Source organism: Bubalus kerabau, chromosome 11 (assembly GCF_029407905.1).
Source record: "Bubalus kerabau isolate K-KA32 ecotype Philippines breed swamp buffalo chromosome 11, PCC_UOA_SB_1v2, whole genome shotgun sequence".
Lineage (NCBI taxonomy): Eukaryota > Metazoa > Chordata > Mammalia > Artiodactyla > Bovidae > Bubalus > Bubalus kerabau.
This window is the reverse complement of record NC_073634.1, coordinates 89,008,740-89,026,728: the sequence shown is the minus strand read 5'-3', so window position 1 is coordinate 89,026,728 and position 17,989 is coordinate 89,008,740. Positions and strand designations below refer to the sequence as shown.

The following is a 17,989-nucleotide window of genomic DNA, read 5'->3' as shown; positions in this document are numbered from 1 at the left end:
CTGTGGGCTCCAGGGAAAAACTTTAAAAAGACAGGAAATGCAACAGCTTATCTAATCCAATTTTGGCATAGCCCCATGAGGAAGTGGTGTGATCCCTGTTTTTTCAGATCAGAAAGCTGTATCCTAAGATAGCTCAAGGCTCCACAGCTGGTGCTGGGTGTAGCTGGATGGGGACACGTTTTCTAAATCAAATTGTGGCTCTCTTTCCACTGGCTCACCTAAATGTAAAGTTCTGACATGTAAACCAGAAAATAGCTAATACGGAAAAATGTTGAAAATACTCAGTCTTGCTAGTTGTCAAAGAAGTACAAAGTTAGCAAATCAAACAAGTGGAGTTTTTCTCAATTCAGTTGATGATAAGAACCCAAACGATGGTATCCACTAGAACTAGGTGTGCAGTAGAAGCCAGGTTGTTGTGGTTTGTTAATGTCATGGTAAGTTGTCACATTTAGACCGTCTGGAGACAGTCTGATGATGTGCTACCAGTCAGCTCTGTAGGTCCATTTAGGCTCAGGAAGTTATGTCCTTTACATAAAGCTGTGTCCTGCAGAAGTATTTTTGAAGGTGCTTACTCAGAAGCAATGCAAAGGTCAATGGTAGATCAGTGTTGCTAAGTCTGTGATGGCACCCCCAAGTCATGGGACGTCACGTGCCTGGTTACAATGCTGTGCGTGAAAGCTGTAAACGTCATGATTGTGGTTTGATGCTGGCATGCTGGTAAGGAGGCAGACACACCCTGAAGTCATTTCCCCACAATCGTTAACAGTGATTTAAACCCATTATAGTGATTAAAAGGGCTTCCCTGGTAGCTCAGATGGTAAAGAATGTACCCACAATGCGGGAGACCCAGTTTCAATCCCTGGGTGGGGAAGATCCCCCGGAGAAGGGAATGGCAACCCACTCCAGTATTCTTGCCTGGAGAATTCCATGGACAGAGGAGCTTGGCGGGCTACAGTTCATGGGGTTGCAGAGAGTCGGACATGACTGAGCGACTTTCAGTTCAGTTTACAGTGATTTAAGACTCTGATGCTGCCAAAGATGAGGGCAGGAGGAAAAGGGGTCGACAGAGGATGAGATGGTTGGATGGCATCACTGCCTCATTGGACATGAGCTTGAGCAGGCTCCTGGAGATAGTGAAGGACAGGGAAGCCTGGTGTTCTGAAGGCCATGGGGTCACAAAGAGTCAGGACTGAGCAACTGAACAACAAAAAATTCCAGCACGTGGGGGAGAAAAGGCTGAGAAGCACTCAAAAATAGTGGTTCTTTTAGGCTGATGAGATGAGGGCTGCATTTGCAGCCTCCCTCTATTTTGGATGTTGATCATTCAGACTGTATCAGGTGGACATTGGGGTACAGCGCATCTCCCCAGCACTGCCCCGCGGTGTGGGCGGGGCAGGCGCTGAAGCCCCTCCCACCCGCCTTGTGGTTGCCAGCGGCGGACCAGGTGCCCCTGATGGAGGACCTGGAGCAGATCTTCCTGCGGTCCTGGCGCGAGTCACATCTAACGGAGATCCGGCAGTACCAGCAGGCGCCGCCCCAGCCCTTCCCACCCGTGCCGGGAGCCGTGGCGCCCGTGACCTCCGCGCAGCTGCCCTGGCTGGCCGGCCTGGCTGCCAGCTCCTGCAACGACAGCGTGCACATCATCGAGTGCACCTACTCTCTGGCCGAGGGCCTCTCCGAGATGTTCCGGCTGCTGATCGAGGGCAAGCTGGCCAAGACCAACTACGTGGTGATCATCTGCGCCTGCCGCAGCGCCGCCATCGACTCCTGCATTGCTGTCACCGGTGAGGCTGGGCCCTCCACTGAGATGCTTCTGGTAACCCCCAGAAGCCCCCCCACCCCCACCTGGCTGTTGGCCCCTCGGGGGCCTGGGGTTTGCGTCAGCGCTGGTTAGTAACTGCAGTTAACACTCAGCCGCCCCTGGTGTGCCCTGAATAGCATGCTTCTGGAAAATGCTATTCCTCCTGGAATGAAAGGTGCTACATTTCTGGTTTCTCTGAGAGACTGAGGGCAAGTTTGGGGTCTGTATAGACGCAGGGAAACCCCTCCACACCCGCCTCCCCCCCCTCCCCAACCTGTGATCAGTGACTCCATTCCTCAGCATCTTCAACTACATAATGGAGAGAAAAAATAATGACCTTACTGGGTTGTGTGGGTTAACGAGGCTGTCAGCTAATTAACTATAAAAACACTTATTGAAGCCCTACTATGTGCAGCCACTGTCCTGGGGGCTGGGGATACAGTGATGTCCTGCTTTCCTGGAGCCAGTGGCTGGTGGAGAGGCAGATGGGGGGGCGGGGGAAGTGGGGAAGTGTGGAGGATCGCAGATGAGGGGCTGATTTCAGATTGCTCCTCTGCGGGATCCTCCTTATCTCTTGTCATTCCTTCATCCTGAACGCCTTCTGTGTTTTTTAAATAAATTCTTTACATTGATTTGAGTAGTACAGTACCTTCAGTACTGGAGCCTTCGCTGCATCAGGCATTAGGCTGCACATTTCATAAACCTTGCCCTGTTTCATCCTCACGATAGTCCTGTGAAGTAGATAGAGCTGCTGGCCATGAATTCCAGATGAGGAAGCTGGGTCGGCCCGGGTTACACAGCTGGTTAAGTGGGGGAGAGAGTCAGGTTCCAAACTGGACTCTGGGGCATGTGTACCATTCATTCATTTCACCAGCAGCAGGAAGCCCTGCTCTTAGCCAGGCATGGTGCTGGGCTTGGAGGATGGAGGGAGAAAGGGATGCAGGCACAGACTCTGCCATCGAAGAGCTTATGCACTAATTCTAAGCGGAGGGCCCTGTCAAAGCTGTCATTTGTTTTCCAGGAAAATACCAAGCCCGGATTCTTTCTGAGAGCCTTCTCACCCCAGCTGAGTACCAGAAAGAAGTCAATTACGAGCTGGTTACTGGGAAAGTGGACTCACTAGGGGCCTTTTTTAGCACCCTCTGTCCAGGTACGCTTGTAGTCAGACAGGTGCAAGTCACCATACACTGATGAGATAGAAATAAACACAGATACAAGGGGGAGGCCGTCTCAGAGCTCATCCCCGTGAGCTGCTGAGGCTGGCCTGGATTTAGAGGCGCCATGGCCCTTCCATGGCGTGGGGTCTCTGGCTAGCTGATTCCTGCTCTGGCTGTGTGGTGTCTGTCCTTTGAGGGCATACGCGGACCTCGTGCATGGTCCTCTCTACCTCCAGGGCTCTGTCCATCACCCTCCTGCCTCCCCCTCTCAGTTGCTTAAAGCCTCTTGTTGGAGAAGTGTATTCTCTGTGCTTCATTCCGTGTGTTTCAAGCTTTGAGTGCCCATCTCCCTTCTTTTCCTGGCTACTCGTCCTTCAAGAGTCACCCCATTTCCTCCCAGAAACCTTTGCTGTCCTCTCCTTCTCCAGGATGGGCTCAGACCCCCACCTCCTGCTCTAAAACCCACTGGGTCATAATGTCATTTTCCTGAGGACATCTGCCTTCCTTGGCCATGGGCTTTCTCACAGGATGGGCCACCCTATCTCTGGTGCCCCAGGCCCCGGACAGTGCCTAACACATAGAGATTGTTCCCTTGATGCTGAGTTTCCCTGAGATGGAAAAACCCATTTCTGATGTTCTCTCTGTTTGGGGGCAGAAGGCGACATTGACATTTTGCTGGACAAATTCCATCAGGAAAATCAAGGCCTTGTTTCTTCCTCACTTACTGCCTCCTCTGTCACCAAGTCAGCATCCCTGGATGTCAGCGGGGCACCTGCGTGCACAAGTGAGTGGTGCCAGGGAGCGGTGGCCAAGCTCCAGGCTGGGGGGCAGCGTCCCGGGGCCTCCAGGGTCTGCAAGGAAGCACAGTTCGAGGCACACCCAGTGGAAAAGGTGTTTCCCTAGCATCAAAGTAGACCTAATACCTAACTTTCATTTTAGTCTTTAACAAGAACAGTCTTATTTTACTCTGAAATGTACATCTGTACACTTTGCTTTCTCTGAGTTGATTTCTTATTTATCAATGCACTGTTGGAATGTTTTACTCATGCTATGTTCCTGAGGGGCTCTGCTGGTCTCCTCCTCTTCCTGAGAACCTGCAGCCTCTTCGGAAGTCCAATCTCAGCATCAGCTTCCCTGGGATCCCATCCTTGTCCCCTCCAGGTGGAGAAGGTCTCAGCCCCTGGGATTCCCGAGTGCTGTTCATCTTTTAATTTTTAAGTCAGGAATAGGGTGTGACATGACCAGCATGGTGCATAGCCCAGAGCAGGAACTCAATGAATGCTGGTCTTTTCCCATTCCCTCATCCCTGTGTGGGCCGGTTGGGGCCCTTGCTTGAGTCCCCCACAGAGTCCAAGGCTGTAGTGGTCTGCTCGTGGTGCACCTCACCCTGACCGGGCCTGTGGTTCCAGGTTACCATCTGGAGCCCCACCGCATCCGGCCTTTCCAGCTAGCTGTGGCCCAGAAGCTCCTCTCTCACGTGTGTTCAATCGCGGATTCCAGCACCCAGAATCTGGACTTGGGATCCTTTGAGAAGGTGGACTTTCTGATTTGTATTCCACCCTCAGAAGTGACTTACCAGCAGACCCTCTTCCATGTCTGGCATTCAGGTATGGGCCCTTTTGGGGTTTCCCTGGTGGCTCAGTGGTAAAGAAGCCGCCTGCAATGTAGGAGCCACAGGAGACATGGGTTCGATCCCTGGGTCGGGAAAATCCCCTGGAGGAGGGCATGGCAACCCACTGCAGTATTCTTGCCTGGAGAATCCCATGGACAGAGGAGCCTGGCAGGCTACAGTCTATGGGGTCACAAAGAGTTGGACATGACTGAAGCAACTTAACACGGCATGTCATGGGCCTTTCACGGAGTGTCTGATATCTGTCTGGGTGCAGAAGCTCTGATGTACCTACATTCAGATTTGGATTCTAACATCATCTTTGCTTCTGAAGCAGAGGGGGCAGTAGCTCATGAAGCAGATGCCCGGAGGAAGCCACTTGTTCATGATTTTATAAACTGTTAAAGGCAAGGCATCACTAGAATATTCCCTCTGTTCCACTCAAGTCAGTGAACTATATTCTGGTATCTGGCCTCCTGACTCATGCATAAGTCCTCCATCCCTGTAGCCTCTGGGCCCAGCTTGGAGCCTGCCACATGGGAGATCCTGCTCAAGGGTCTGTTGATGACTCAAAAACCTCACAGCCATGTTTGGAGCTACTGATGTATTTTCACTGTGTTGCAGGGGTTTTGCTGGAGCTGGGCTTGGAGAAGGAGCACGTAACCAGGCAGAGAGTGGAGCAGTATGTTCTGAAGCTCGATGCCGAAGCACAGACGAAGTTCAAGTCCTTCCTGCAAAACTCCTTTCAGAATCCGCACACACTCTTCGTCCTCATCCATGACCATGCCCACTGGGATCTTGTGAGGTTAGACTGGCTGTGGCATAGGGCAGGGCTGGCGTTTCCCTTATTTGAATGAAAATGTGTGGATCATATGGGTTTCCCTGGTGGCATAGTGGTAAAGAATCTGCCTGGCGATGCAGGAGACGCAGGTTTGATCCCTGGGTCAGGAAGATCCCTTGGAGAAGGAAATGGCAATCCACTCCAGTATTTTTGCCCGGGAAATCCCATGGACAGATACGCCTGGCGGGCTACAGTCCATGGGGTTGCAAAGAGTCAGACGTAACTTAGCGACTAAGTGTGCATGCACACAACGTATGGATAATATTTGCTACAGGGGGTGTAAGTGTTAAAAAGATGAATGATGTTGGGGGCTTAGCATTTGTTGGCAGGTGCTGTGGGGCTGTTTCAGACCACAGGGCCAGAAGTTAGCTGAGGTGTCATCTCAGGTGGTCTCTGGTGGTGGTTTAGTCGCTAAATTGTGTCCGACGTTTGCAACCCCATTGACTGTAGCCTGACAGGCTCCTCTGTCTATGGGGTTCTTTAGGCAAGAATACTGGAGTGGGTTGCCATTTCCTTCTCCAGGGGATCTTCCCGACCCAGGGATCATAGCTCTGGACCATGTGGGTCACAGCTGCTGCCCTTCCCAAGGTGATTTCACTTACTCAGCTCAAAGGAACATAAATCTGGATGAATTTCACATAGTGTCAAGCTTGGAGTCTTGCAGGGTTCCTGGGTGTTTCAGTGAGACTGGGGTTGTGTGTTTAGACACCGCCCCCAACCTGGATGAGGAGGGAGGGAAGATGATGGGTCAGACCTCAGAGGAAGGCTTTGATTTACAGCAGGTGCAGAAGTGCAGGGCTGGCCAGAGCCTTAAAGTTCACCCGGGTAAAGGGTGTCTAGTCTAGCACTGGGCGAATTTGAACATTCTGAGTTGTATAAAAAGCTATATTGTCCATTTTCCTTTGGTGGGTAGGTTTTTCCGAGTGGTGACCTGCCACCTAAGAGGTTAGGCACTGATTTTTTTTCCCATCCCCCTCAATTTACAGAAGACAACACTTGGGGCCCCTGTCCCACAGAGGAAGACTGAGAGGCTACTGTCTCCTCCACCTCTGTCCAAAGTGCTTCCTATTGCTGGTCCTATGCTGTAACATTTGGGAGAGAATGTACCATTTTAGGTGCTCTTTGGATCAATTCAAGGTCACAGGACTTTAGAGAAAAAACCTTAAGGAGATGGGTGTACAATAAGGTTGGCCCAAGGAGAAAAGGCACCTCATTGGCGGCTGGGTGAGCATCCCTGTGCTAGAGAAACAGGTGGACTGTATTGTGGAAGCGCTTCTCTGTAAACACTGCTCCCCCAGCCAGGCTTTTAATAGGTCATGATTGGGGAGTCCCTGGCAGGTGCCTGAAGTGCACTCAGATATTTTTTTCTTTTCTTTTTTGGCCACACCCTATAGCTTACAAGACCTTAGTTCCCTAGCTAGAGATCGAACCCACACCCTTGGCCTTGAAAGCGAGGAGTTGTAACTACTGTACTGCCTGGAAATCCCACTGGGTTCTTTCTTTAAAATTTCATTGTCCTAGTCAAGGGCAGAGTTCTAAGCTTCAGTGTTGGCAGCACTGGGGGGGCTCATTATCAACTGATCCAAATGTTCGATCCTGGTCAGGTGACAGGGCAACGCTGGTCGTTCCGCTTACCATTTCTTCTCCCCCTTTTCCTCCCTCAGTAGCGCTGTTCATAACCTCTACTCCCAAAGTGACCCGTCTGTGGGGCTGGTAGACAGATTGCTCAACTGCAAGGAGGTGAAGGAGGCCCCCAACATTGTGACACTCCACGTGACCTCCTTCCCGTACGCGCTGCAGACGCAGCACACCCTCGTCAGCCCCTACAACGAGATCCACTGGCCGGCCTCCTACAGTGACGTGAGTGCCTGGGCGGCTGGGCCCGCTGCACCGGTGACCTTGGGCTGGGAGAGGCTCTGTTCAGTGAAGATTTGACTGATGTGCCCAGCTGGGGGTCAGTGGGTTCCAACTCCTTGGTTCTTTGATTGTACCCAGGGTTGGAGTTAAACCCTTCTTTGTCTTTGGAAACCTTCCTGCAGTGCACTTCCTGGCTTCCACCTTAAGAGCTCGTAAGGGAGTGCGCTTGGTTTGTTGTTTCTCTGGTGACTGAAGCTCTCTGAGTGGCTGAAGCTCTCACTCTCCTGGTGTTGGACATCGAGGCTTCTAGGGCTGTGAGGACTTGGGGTGACTCTAAGTTTGTCTAGAAGTGTTCCTATTTTTCCTATCCTTGCCTCCTTCAGCAGTGAGGTTTGATATCTCCTTTCTCAAACTGAACACACATCCACAAACCCTAGTGAGTTTTATTTCAGCTTATCATCTGCCATTTTCTCACCAAAATAGAAGACAGCAGTCATTCTTGTAATGTGAGAACTCTGGATGTTTGGATGCTGCCTAATTATACAAGCAAGTGGTAGACATCAAGTTCTGGAATTTTTCGAAGCGTCTCGGAGTCACCGAGCAACCTCTAGAGGTGCTGATGCTTGGTTTGCAGCCAACTGACTCAGAATCAGAGGTAGAGACAGCAGTTGGGAACTTCCCTGGTGGTCCAGTGGTTAAGAATCTGCCTTGCAATGCAGGGGATGAGAGTTTGATCCCTGGTTGGGGAACTAAGATCCTACATGCCCTAGAGCAACTAAGCCCATGCGCTGCAACCACCAAGTCTGAGCGCCACACCTGGGGAGTCTGTGAGCCCCAAGGAAAGACCCTGCATGCTGCAATTAACAGCTGACTGCCAAATATGTACACATATATACATACATGGTGACGGCAGTTGTTTTCATGCAGTGCTTACCATGAGCCTGGCAGGCAACGTTCAAAGTGCTTTATCTCATGAACTCAGATAAGACGCAGATGCTACATTGATTTCTGATTTACAAATAGGAAAGATGAGGCAGAGGGGATGGGTTAAGCCACTTACCTAAAGCCATGCATCTAGAAAGTTCTAGAGCCAGACTAGGATATAACCCAGTCTGGCTGACTCCATGGTCCTCACGCTTAACCCTTGTGCTACCTGAGGGTATAGTTCATGGTAAAGAATCTACCTGTAAAGCAGGAGACCCCAGTTTGATTCCTGTGTTGGGAAGAGCTGCTGGAGAAGGGATAGGCTGGCTACCCACTCCAATATTCTTGGGCTTCCCTTGTGGCTCAGCTGGTAAAGAGTCCGCTTGCAATGCTAGAGACCTGGGTTTGATCCCTGGGTTGGGAAGATCCCCTGGAGAAGGGAAAAGCTACCCACTCCAGTATTCTGGCCTGGAGAATTGCATGGACTGTATAGTCCATGGGGTCGCAAAGAGTTGGATGTGACTGAGCGACTTTCACTTTCACTTTTGTACTTTTAGCATCCTTCCCCAACTTCCCTCTTCTCTGAAGTTTGATAAGCTCTGATGTTAGTTTGTGAGGAATTTTGTATCAACGTGAGTAAAATTGGTTAGATAAATGCTTTTCTTTCTGCTGATGTAATAACAGCTGAATGCAAAAATCATTGATTTGCCTATTCCTAAAGCCAGTTAAAATTGTTGGAAAGAAGCAGTTTCAACAAAGAAAGTTGTGTGTCTAAAAAAAAAAGAAAAGAAAACAAGGTTGATTTTCTTCTTGGCCAAGGCACTGGCATCAATTGAATGGAAACATCTTGAGTGATGGGGAGGCACTGTCCTTTGTGCATGGAGTGCTCTGTGCTCTGGGTCTGCAGAGGAAAGACGTTTATAAAAGGTCACCCAGGGCACTGCAGAGTCAGCTGAGTTTAGATCAAGATGCCGTTCAGGTCCTTGCCCCCAGCACGTGACCTTCACGGTTCCCACAAATGTGTCGTTGGCGTGACCAAGGTGCATCTGTGTTTTAGGGCGTGGACTTGTATCCTGAGAACAAGAAGTACTTCGGGCTGTCTGAGTTCATCGAGTCCACACTCTCAGGACACAGCCTCCCATTGCTGAGATACGACAGCTCCTTTGAGGCCATGGTCACCGCACTCGGAAAAAGGTACACGTCTCTCTCGAAGTTCCTAAAACTGCTCAGTAGTCAAGTGCCAGGTGAGGAATGAGTGTGCAGCCAGGGTATATCTGGGGAGCAGGTCACCTGCCTCCCTTCCTGGGTGACTCAAGTCGCTCCAGTGAAGCGACCTTAGTTTATTCTTCGTTTTGCATATTGGGCTGGTGATATCATGTTGGTGCTCCAGAAAATTCGAGAGTGAGAATGGACAGAAATATGCTGGAATGTGGGACTGTGTGTCTGAGATTCAAGGGAGGGCAAGAAAATGGGAGGAAGTAAGATGCCAAAAGGTGTAAAGGGAGACAGAGTGGTGATCAGTTGGCTTTGTCTTTATTTCCTTTGTTTATCTTCCATGTGCCTATTTTGTTCCAAGAGCCTTACTTTCATTATCTTATTTAGTCCTCGCGACCTCTCCAAGACAGCTGTTATTATTATTCACATTTGCAAATAAACTGAGACTCAGGGAGACCCCATGACTTCCTAAGGCCATACATCTAGAAAGTGACAGAGCTGGGTCTAAACCCAGAATCAGTATTACCTTTTCAACCCTGTCACAGCAGACCCCCGAGGTGGGTATCAACGTTGTCACTTTACAGATGGAGAAACGGAGGCTTAGGGAGGTTAAAGGCTGACATCCACACAGTGTATACATGGAAAAGGCAGGCCCAGATTTACAGACCGTCTAATAAAAAACACTTGGGGCTTCCCTGGTGGCTCAGCAGTAAAGAACCTGCCTGCCAATGCAGGAGACGCAGGTTCAATCCCTGAGTCGGGAAGACCCCCTGGAGGAAGACGTGGCAACCTGCTCCAGTATTCTTGCCTGGACAGAGGAGCCTGGTGGGCTACGGTCCATGGGGTCCCAAAGGATCAGACACAAATGAAGTGACTTCACACGTGCATGCAATATAAAACAAAATGAATGGCTCTGCTGCTCACGGTGGGTGTTGAACTGAGCTCTGTCATTTTTCCTCGTGGCAGCTTGTTCTTCTCACTTGTCGATAAAGAGAGTGAGTTAGATCTGTACTTCCTAAACTGCGTTCCAAACTAGGGTGCTGCACACTAATAGCTGTTATGCCAAAAGGGGTTCCATGGTCATACGTGTTTGATAAACCTTACATTTACCAAAAGGTTCTTTTTCCCAATGAGAGTTGTCAGTGCCTTCCATTGCCACGTGTGTGTGCTGTGAATCTCCAGGAAAGGGCTAGCATACAAGGCATGTCCAGTGTCTTGTGAGATTAGTGTTCCCCAGCACTCCCTTTGGGAAACTGTCATTCAGCTCTGATGCTGATGGATTTCATCAGGCCAGGTGGATTGTCAGCTGAGCTCCCGTAGCCTTGCCAAGGGAAGATCTCCTCCAAGATGTTACACTGAGGCTGTGTGAACAGATCTTTGTCCTGCCTCTGCTTCTCTGTTCAGTTCCCCAGATCCTCCTGTAGCAAGCATGCCCTTTGCACTGGATGGCAGATATCTGGTTACCGGTTGGCCCTGGAAAGCCTTGCTCTCCCGGAGCGCTTGGGCATCCTTGGAGTCACAGCCCCGGGTCACGGTGTGGTCTCTCTGTTCCTTGCAGGTTCCCCCGCCTGCACAGCGCGGTGATCAGGACCTTTGTTCTCGTGCAGCACTACGCGGCCGCCATGATGGCCGTGAGCGGCCTCTCGCAGATGAAGAACTACACGTCCGTGGAGACGCTGGAGATCACACAGAACCTCATCAACTCCCCGAAGCAGTGCCCCTGCGGCCACGGGCTCATGGTCCTGCTGCGGGTGCCCTGCTCCCCACTGGCGGCCGTGGCCTATGAGCGGCTGGCCCACGTGCGGGCACGGCTGGCCCTGGAGGAGCACTTTGAGATCATCCTGGGGAACCCCGCCTCGGGCATCACCATCGGGAAGCACTTCCTGAAGCAGCTCAAGGTGGGGACAGGCGGGGACAGACTCCTAGGAGGACGGATGAGCGGAGATGATGACCAGGGGGCGGGGATAGACACCTGGGAGGGCGGGCAGGATGACCAGGGGGCTGGGAGCAGAGGGGAAGGGGTGCGCTGGTCATGAACTTTATGTCTCTTCCAACATGGCCTCTGCACACCCGGCCACCCCTCCAGGCTCCTCTCCTAACCACATCCCTACCTGCATCTTTCAGTCCAGCTTTACCACATTATTTATAAAGACTGCACCCTCCCCAACACCTTGTTGTGCTCTTTCAAAGTTCTGGTCCATGCCACGATTTTCTTTCTTTCCAGGGGTTCATTTCTTCTTCTCTTTTGTTTAGCTAATACCCGTCGGTCCACAGAATTCAACTCAGAATCTTTCCTTCTTTCAGGAAGCCTCACTTCCCCCTCCTTGCCCTCTGCCCCCAACCTGGCACAGGTTCTGTTTTCCCTGCCTGTTATCTTGCTTCTCCCCCAGCAGGGGAGGTCAAGAACACCCCCACACATCTCAGCCCCCCAAACGAGCACAGTGCCTGGCCCATAGACCTCGCTCTCCGCTAGACCTCCAGGTGACAGATGATATGAAAGGCATAGGGCAAGAATATTGAGCAATTGGGAAGGAATTGTGGCACCCCACTCCAGTACTCTTGCCTGGAAAATCCCATGGATGGAGGAGCCTGGTAGGCTGCAGTCCATGGGGTCGCTAAAAGTCGGATACAACTGAGCGACTTCACTTTCACTTTTCACTTTCATGCATTGGAGAAGGAAATGGCAATCCACTCCAGTGTTCTTGCCTGGAGAATCCCAGGGACGGGGGAGCCTGGTGGGCTGCGATCTATGGGGTCACACAGAGTCGGACACGACTGAAGTGACTTAGCAGTAGCAGTTAGCAGCTCCACAATGGGGAGAGCATGGTACAAAATGTTAGACAGTTGAGGATATACGATATGAAGTGAAGTGTTAGTCGCTCAGTCGTGTGCAACTGTTTGCAACCCCATAGACTATAGCCCACCAGGCTCCTCTGTCCATGCAGTTCTCCAGGCAAGAATGCTGGAGTGGGTAGCCATTCCCTTACTGCAGGGGATCTTCCTGACCCAGGGATAAACTGGATCTCCTGCATTGCAGGCAGATTCTTTATCTTCTGAATCCCCAAGGAACGCCTGAGGATGTATACTTTCTAGCAAAGGTTAAGGCAGTCAGTTGACAGATGTTTCTTGAATGGCTCATGAGTGCCAGGCAGCGTTCTACGTGGCTGGGAATCCAGCGGTGAAGCCGACAGAGTGCTTATTTGCAGTATAAATTTGATAAGGCTCAGACGAGGCATTGCAAGGGCTCTAAATCAGCAGGAGGACATCAGGGTTCCTTAGCGCTGGGCTAGTCGGGAAGGGTGGCGTCCCACAGGCGTCTCCCTCTTTAATTATCTGCAGGTGTGGCAGAACATAGAGGATGCGGAGTGGCGGCCTCAGACGTACTTGGAGTTGGAGGGCCTGCCTTGCATCCTGATCTTCAGTGGGATGGACCCACACGGGGAGTCCTTACCAAGGTGAGTGAGTTGGGGGGCTGAGCTCCTGGGGGTCTGTGAGGAGCCAGCTGCCTGGGCAACCCCGGGGGCTTTACCAGGTCAGGCTTCCCCTGCCCGACTCTTAGTGGGGCACTCACATCATAGTCATCAGTGGCTTGTATCTTTGTGGTGACAGTTTTCCAGCACATGGCAGTGAAAGGTGTCTGGGCCTGGGCAGCTTTGCCCAGTTCTGAGACAGGAACCCCTTGGGCTCAGGGGGGGTGGGTGTGGGGACTGCTGCTGGGCTCCATGGGTGGAGGCCTTGGGGCTGATGAGGAAACCAAGGTTTCCAGAGATTAAGCCGCCATGGTGGATGGTGGACTCAGTGCTGGCCTGGCTTCTTTCCGCTGGGCCACACCACACTTATAGAAGGGTCGCTTCGCATCGTGTACTTATGGGCCAGCTAAAAGCGGCTCCAAACTGTTCGACCTTGGTTGTGGCTGTGTCACGGATCAAGTCTTCCAGTCCTCAGCTCCATCGGACTAAGACAATGCCTTTATCTTAAATTTGAGTGAGCTTTACTGAACTCCTTAGCATGTGCCCCTTGCAACGTTAGTATTACTGCCCTGTTTTATAGGTGAGTGAATGAAAGGCCATTTTCCTGAGGTCACAGGACCAGTAGTTACAGAGCCTGATTGCAGCCCCGACCTACCTCTCTCTAAGCCCTCTGCTGTTCCCCCAAGTCTGCCTCGCCCATCCTGTGTGTGCACCCTACATGTGTCATGACTCACTGGAGTGTCTTCCCAGACAGACTCTGGTTTCCAATGTGTCAGTGACTCAATGACCATCCTTTCCCTTGCATGAGACATGGTCCTGGACACATTTTAAATGTTGTTGGAATAATCAAGTGTCTACTTACTGCATATATCCTTCGTAACAGTACACTTAAGTGGTTATTAATATTCATTCATATCCTTCAGATGAAAAAAATCTGAGCCTCCCGAGAAGTTGCCCACTTTGTCTAAGGTCCTGTCGCCACAAAGAGGCAGGGCTGGAACTCAGGCCTCGTTCTCATCTGACCAGAAAGTCGGTGTTCTTTTGATTCCAGGCAGCACAGGGCTAAGTACCCAGCAGGGGCCCCCAGAGGCTTACAGTCAAATGGACTTCGGTGCTCAAGGCTCATGGTGCTTTTCCATTGGCCTGAGTCCTGGGGGCCTTCTGAGGCAGGCAGGGTGCTGGTCCCCGGCATGCAGTGGTGCTTCCTGGTAGAAGGCTCTCGATAGATCCCTTCTTCCGCCTCCTCCCAGGTCCCTGCGGTACTGTGACCTGCGGCTCATAAACTCCTCCTGCCTGGTGAGGACGGCCCTGGAGCAGGAGCTGGGCCTGGCCGCGTACTTCGTGAGCAGTGAGGCTCCCCTGGAGAAGGGCGCCAGGACCGAGGCCTTGGAGAGCGATGCGGAGAAGCTGAGCAGCACAGACAACGAGGACGAGGAGCTGGTGACGGAAGGTGGGGAGGCCGGTCCAGCCCCCCGTCCCCACTCAGGGTGGTCCTTGGCCTGTCTGCTGGTCGGCGGCTCCCAGTGAGAACCATCTAGATAACATCTTTAGGAAAAATCCTTCAGTGATTTCATATTTTGCTTCCCCTCCCCCTATTTTTGGAGAAGGAAATGGCAACTTGCTTCAGTATTCTTGCCTGGAAAATCCATGGACAGAGAAGCCTGGCGGGCTGCAGTCTATGGAGTTGCAAAAGTCAGACACGACTTAGCCACTGAACCACCCACCACTACTCCTCATTTTTGGTGGTGTGAGAATATGGAAATCCCATCAAGTTCTTTAAAGCTCTAAGATTCTTAAAAAGTTGGAAGAAAAATGGAGATTTCCTAGGGTTTAAGTTCACGCCTTGCTTGAATTGCTGGTGGAATTACTGGCTGGTTTAAGATTCACTCGCTTATGTCTTCTATGTGAATTCACAGGAGGTGTCCGTTATTGGGATTTATGGAAACAGGCCAATTTTTTCTGCAGACATGAGAGTTTGACACCATGTGTTTTAATAGGACACATAAATCAGGGCTGGAGAAGGCAATGGTACCCCACTCCAGTACTCTTGCCTGGAAAATCCCATGGACGGAGGAGCCTGGTAGGCTGCAGTCCATGGGGTCACTAAGAGTTGGACACGACTGAGCGACTTCACTTTGACTTTCACTAAATTATGGCAATGCAAGGCATCTGGCTGTCATCAACAGGACAGGGAGAAAAAAAATTGAAAGCTGCTGCCATGAAAGTGCAGGGCATTTGCGGGGTTTGGTGTAGTGGAGAATGAGACTGAAGGAGAGCCAGCAGACCAGAACGCCTCTTCCACACCCATCCCCTGACTCTGGCTATGTGCGTTTGGACAGGTCACGTCACCTCTTCTAGCCTCAGATGGCCCATCCGTAAAATGGGGAGGAAAGACCCTCCTGGTGCTGTAGAAGCTTTTCACAGGTGTGGGTGGGACCCTGACATGAAATCGCCCATGGAGTGAATCCACACTCTTGGCATCTCCTGACCCACCTTTCCCCTTTTCACCTCTTGGCTTCTGGCCCCCATGCTGCCCCTTAAGCTTTGGCCACATTCATCTCATGGTTGTGCCCTGCTCTGTCACCTCTGGGCCACACAGTTGCTCTCCCAGCCACTTGAGTTCCCTCTGCCCCATGCTTCACCTGGAAACCCCAGCTGGCCATTCAGAACTGGGGTCAGGGTCGCCTCTCCAAGGACGTCTTCCCTCTCCTGCTTCCTCCTGCTGGGTGGGTGCCTGGCTCCTGGGTCTCAGGTCTGCCCTATCTGCCCTCCTTACTCTAGCCTGTAGCCAAGACCCCTGGGCAGGAGCCCCACTAACCTGCCAGTGCTTCACTGCCCTGCCCTGCATCATACACCTGTCTCCTTAGCGCTCCCTCAGAGGAGGGGGCCTGGGGATGTGGATGGATGGGGGGGGTGGGCTGATGGAGGGATGGATGGATGGGTGGATGGATGGATGGAGTAACGGATGGATGGGCCAGTGGGTGGGTGGATAGATGGATGGATGGATAGATGGATGGATGGGTGGGTGGGTGGGTAGATGGAGGAATGGATGGATGGGTGGATGGAAGGATGGATGGGTGGGTGGATGGAAGGATGGATGGGTGGGTGGATGGAGGAATGGATTGAGGAATGTATGGGCAGAAGAATGGATGGGTGGATGGAGAGATGGAGGAATGGATGGATGGATAGAAGGATGATGGATGGATGGAAGGATGGATGGACAGATGGGTGGATGGGGGGATGGATGAAGGAATGGATGGATGGAAGGATAGATGGACGGATGGGTGGATGGAGGAATGGATGGATGGGTGGATGGAGATATGGATGGAGGAATGGGTGGGTGGGCGGGTGGATGGAGGAATGGATGGATAGGTGGGTGGAGGAATGGATGGATGGATGGATGATGGAAAAGGATGGATGGACAAATGGGTGGATGGAGGAATGGATGGATGGAAGGATGGATGGACGGATGGGTGGATGGAGGAATGGATGGATGGAAGAATGGATGGGTGGATGGATAGATGAATGGATGGGTGGATGGAGGAATGGATGGTTGGACAGATGGATGGATGGAGGGATGGATGGATGGATGGAGGGATGGATGGATGGATGGATGGGTGGATGGAGGGATGTATGGATGGAAGGATGGATGGGTGGATGGATAGATGAATGGATGGGTGGACAGATGGAGGGATGGATGGATGGGTGGATGGAGGAATCGAGGGATGGATGGATGGGTGGATGGAGGAATGGATGGATGGACGGATGGATGGATGGATGGATGGAGGAATGGATGGATGGATGGATGGATGAAAGGGTGGATGGAGGGATGGATGGATGGATGGATAGATGGGTCGATGGAGGGCTGGTGGGATGTTTGGATGAGAGATGCTATATGTGAATGCACTTTATAAACTGAAGTGCTAGGGTAACAGACGGTACCACGATTACTAGGCCTCTTCAGTGTGTGTGTTTTGAAACAGGCTCCACGTCAGAGAAGCGGAGCCCTGTGAAGAGAGAACGATCCCGCTCCCATGACTCCGCATCTTCATCCCTCTCCTCTAAGGCATCCAGTAAGTCTCCAGGGGATAAAGATCCCACGGTTGGACTGTTTTGGTTTTCTGAGACTTCAGAGACTGAAAAGAGATTCTTTATTTTCAACTAGAACTGGAAAGAGATGGGGTCTGTGAAGAACTGACCTTTTTAGAGAGGAGGAGCATCTTTCTGGACCAGGGTTGGGGGTGATTCTGGGATTATGAGGGGTTTGGGCTGTGGTGGCTGCTGTCCCGGGAGGAGGCCTGTGCTGGGTGCTGTCAGAGGGCCACCTCTCGGTGCTCTGCAGGCAGCTGTTGGTTTGGGGAATCGGGGTGAGGAGCTCGGTGAGTGTTGCTGTCAAGTCTGAGGGCCGAGAAGCAGACACAGAAGGCTTCACTAGGGGAGAAGCAGCAAAATTTATCAAGTATCCCCTGACCCCTGGACCCGACTGCACTTGGGCGGAGGAGTGGGGAATGTGGGTCCTGGGGGCCACCTTGGCCTCAGGGGAGCAGTCCGGGGCAGCACGCGGGAGACAGATCACATGTCCTCCCACCACAAGCGTTTATGGAGAACCTGCTCTCTACCTGGCTCGGGGCACTGAGGGACCCATTAGATACACACTTGCTCGCAAGGAATTCATGGTTCCTTTGGACCAGGCTGTGTTGCAATAGGGGCTGCTATGTTTTTTCTGCACACACATTCCCACTATGAGATGTTATGCCTATTTATAGGAAGAAGTTTGCCCAAGTCGGGCAGATTTAGGGGTAGGGGGTGGTCCCTGCAGGTTTCGGAGAGCAGCTGGCCTTTGGGCCTTGAAGGTAGAGGAGGCCCTGGGGCGTGAAGGTGTGTGTGGTGCTTGGGTGCAGTGAGTGGTCCTGGCATGGCTGCAAAGGTTGGAGCCCACCAGGGGGTTCGGCCTAGGGTCTTTGATTTCTTCTCTTCCACCTTCTCACCAGCCCATGGATAACAGTGGGTCAAGCGATGAGGGTCTCCCTTACAGATGTGCACAGAAGGAGTCAAAAGAGGCCTCCCAGCAGGACCATGGACTCTGTGATGGAAGGAAGGTCTGATGTATAGGCT

General features: G+C 51.8%; 1 protein-coding gene across 4 annotated transcripts in view; it reads left to right on the top strand.

The window, feature by feature from the left end:
* GREB1 (growth regulating estrogen receptor binding 1) overlaps positions 1-17,989 on the top strand; it is a 123,428-nt gene that overhangs the window by 79,056 nt on the left and 26,383 nt on the right. For 3 of the 4 annotated variants that reach the window (XM_055540909.1, XM_055540908.1, XM_055540907.1), the window contains exons 11-21: positions 1,434-1,784; positions 2,823-2,951; positions 3,614-3,742; positions 4,368-4,565; positions 5,192-5,372; positions 7,073-7,268; positions 9,247-9,383; positions 10,963-11,302; positions 12,744-12,859; positions 14,125-14,324; positions 16,858-16,947. In XM_055540909.1, the coding sequence (XP_055396884.1) occupies positions 1,434-1,784; positions 2,823-2,951; positions 3,614-3,742; positions 4,368-4,565; positions 5,192-5,372; positions 7,073-7,268; positions 9,247-9,383; positions 10,963-11,302; positions 12,744-12,859; positions 14,125-14,324; positions 16,858-16,947 (2,067 nt within the window). The remainder of the gene's footprint in view (positions 1-1,433; positions 1,785-2,822; positions 2,952-3,613; positions 3,743-4,367; positions 4,566-5,191; positions 5,373-7,072; positions 7,269-9,246; positions 9,384-10,962; positions 11,303-12,743; positions 12,860-14,124; positions 14,325-16,857; positions 16,948-17,989) is intronic. The other variant, XM_055540910.1, reaches the window with a different exon arrangement.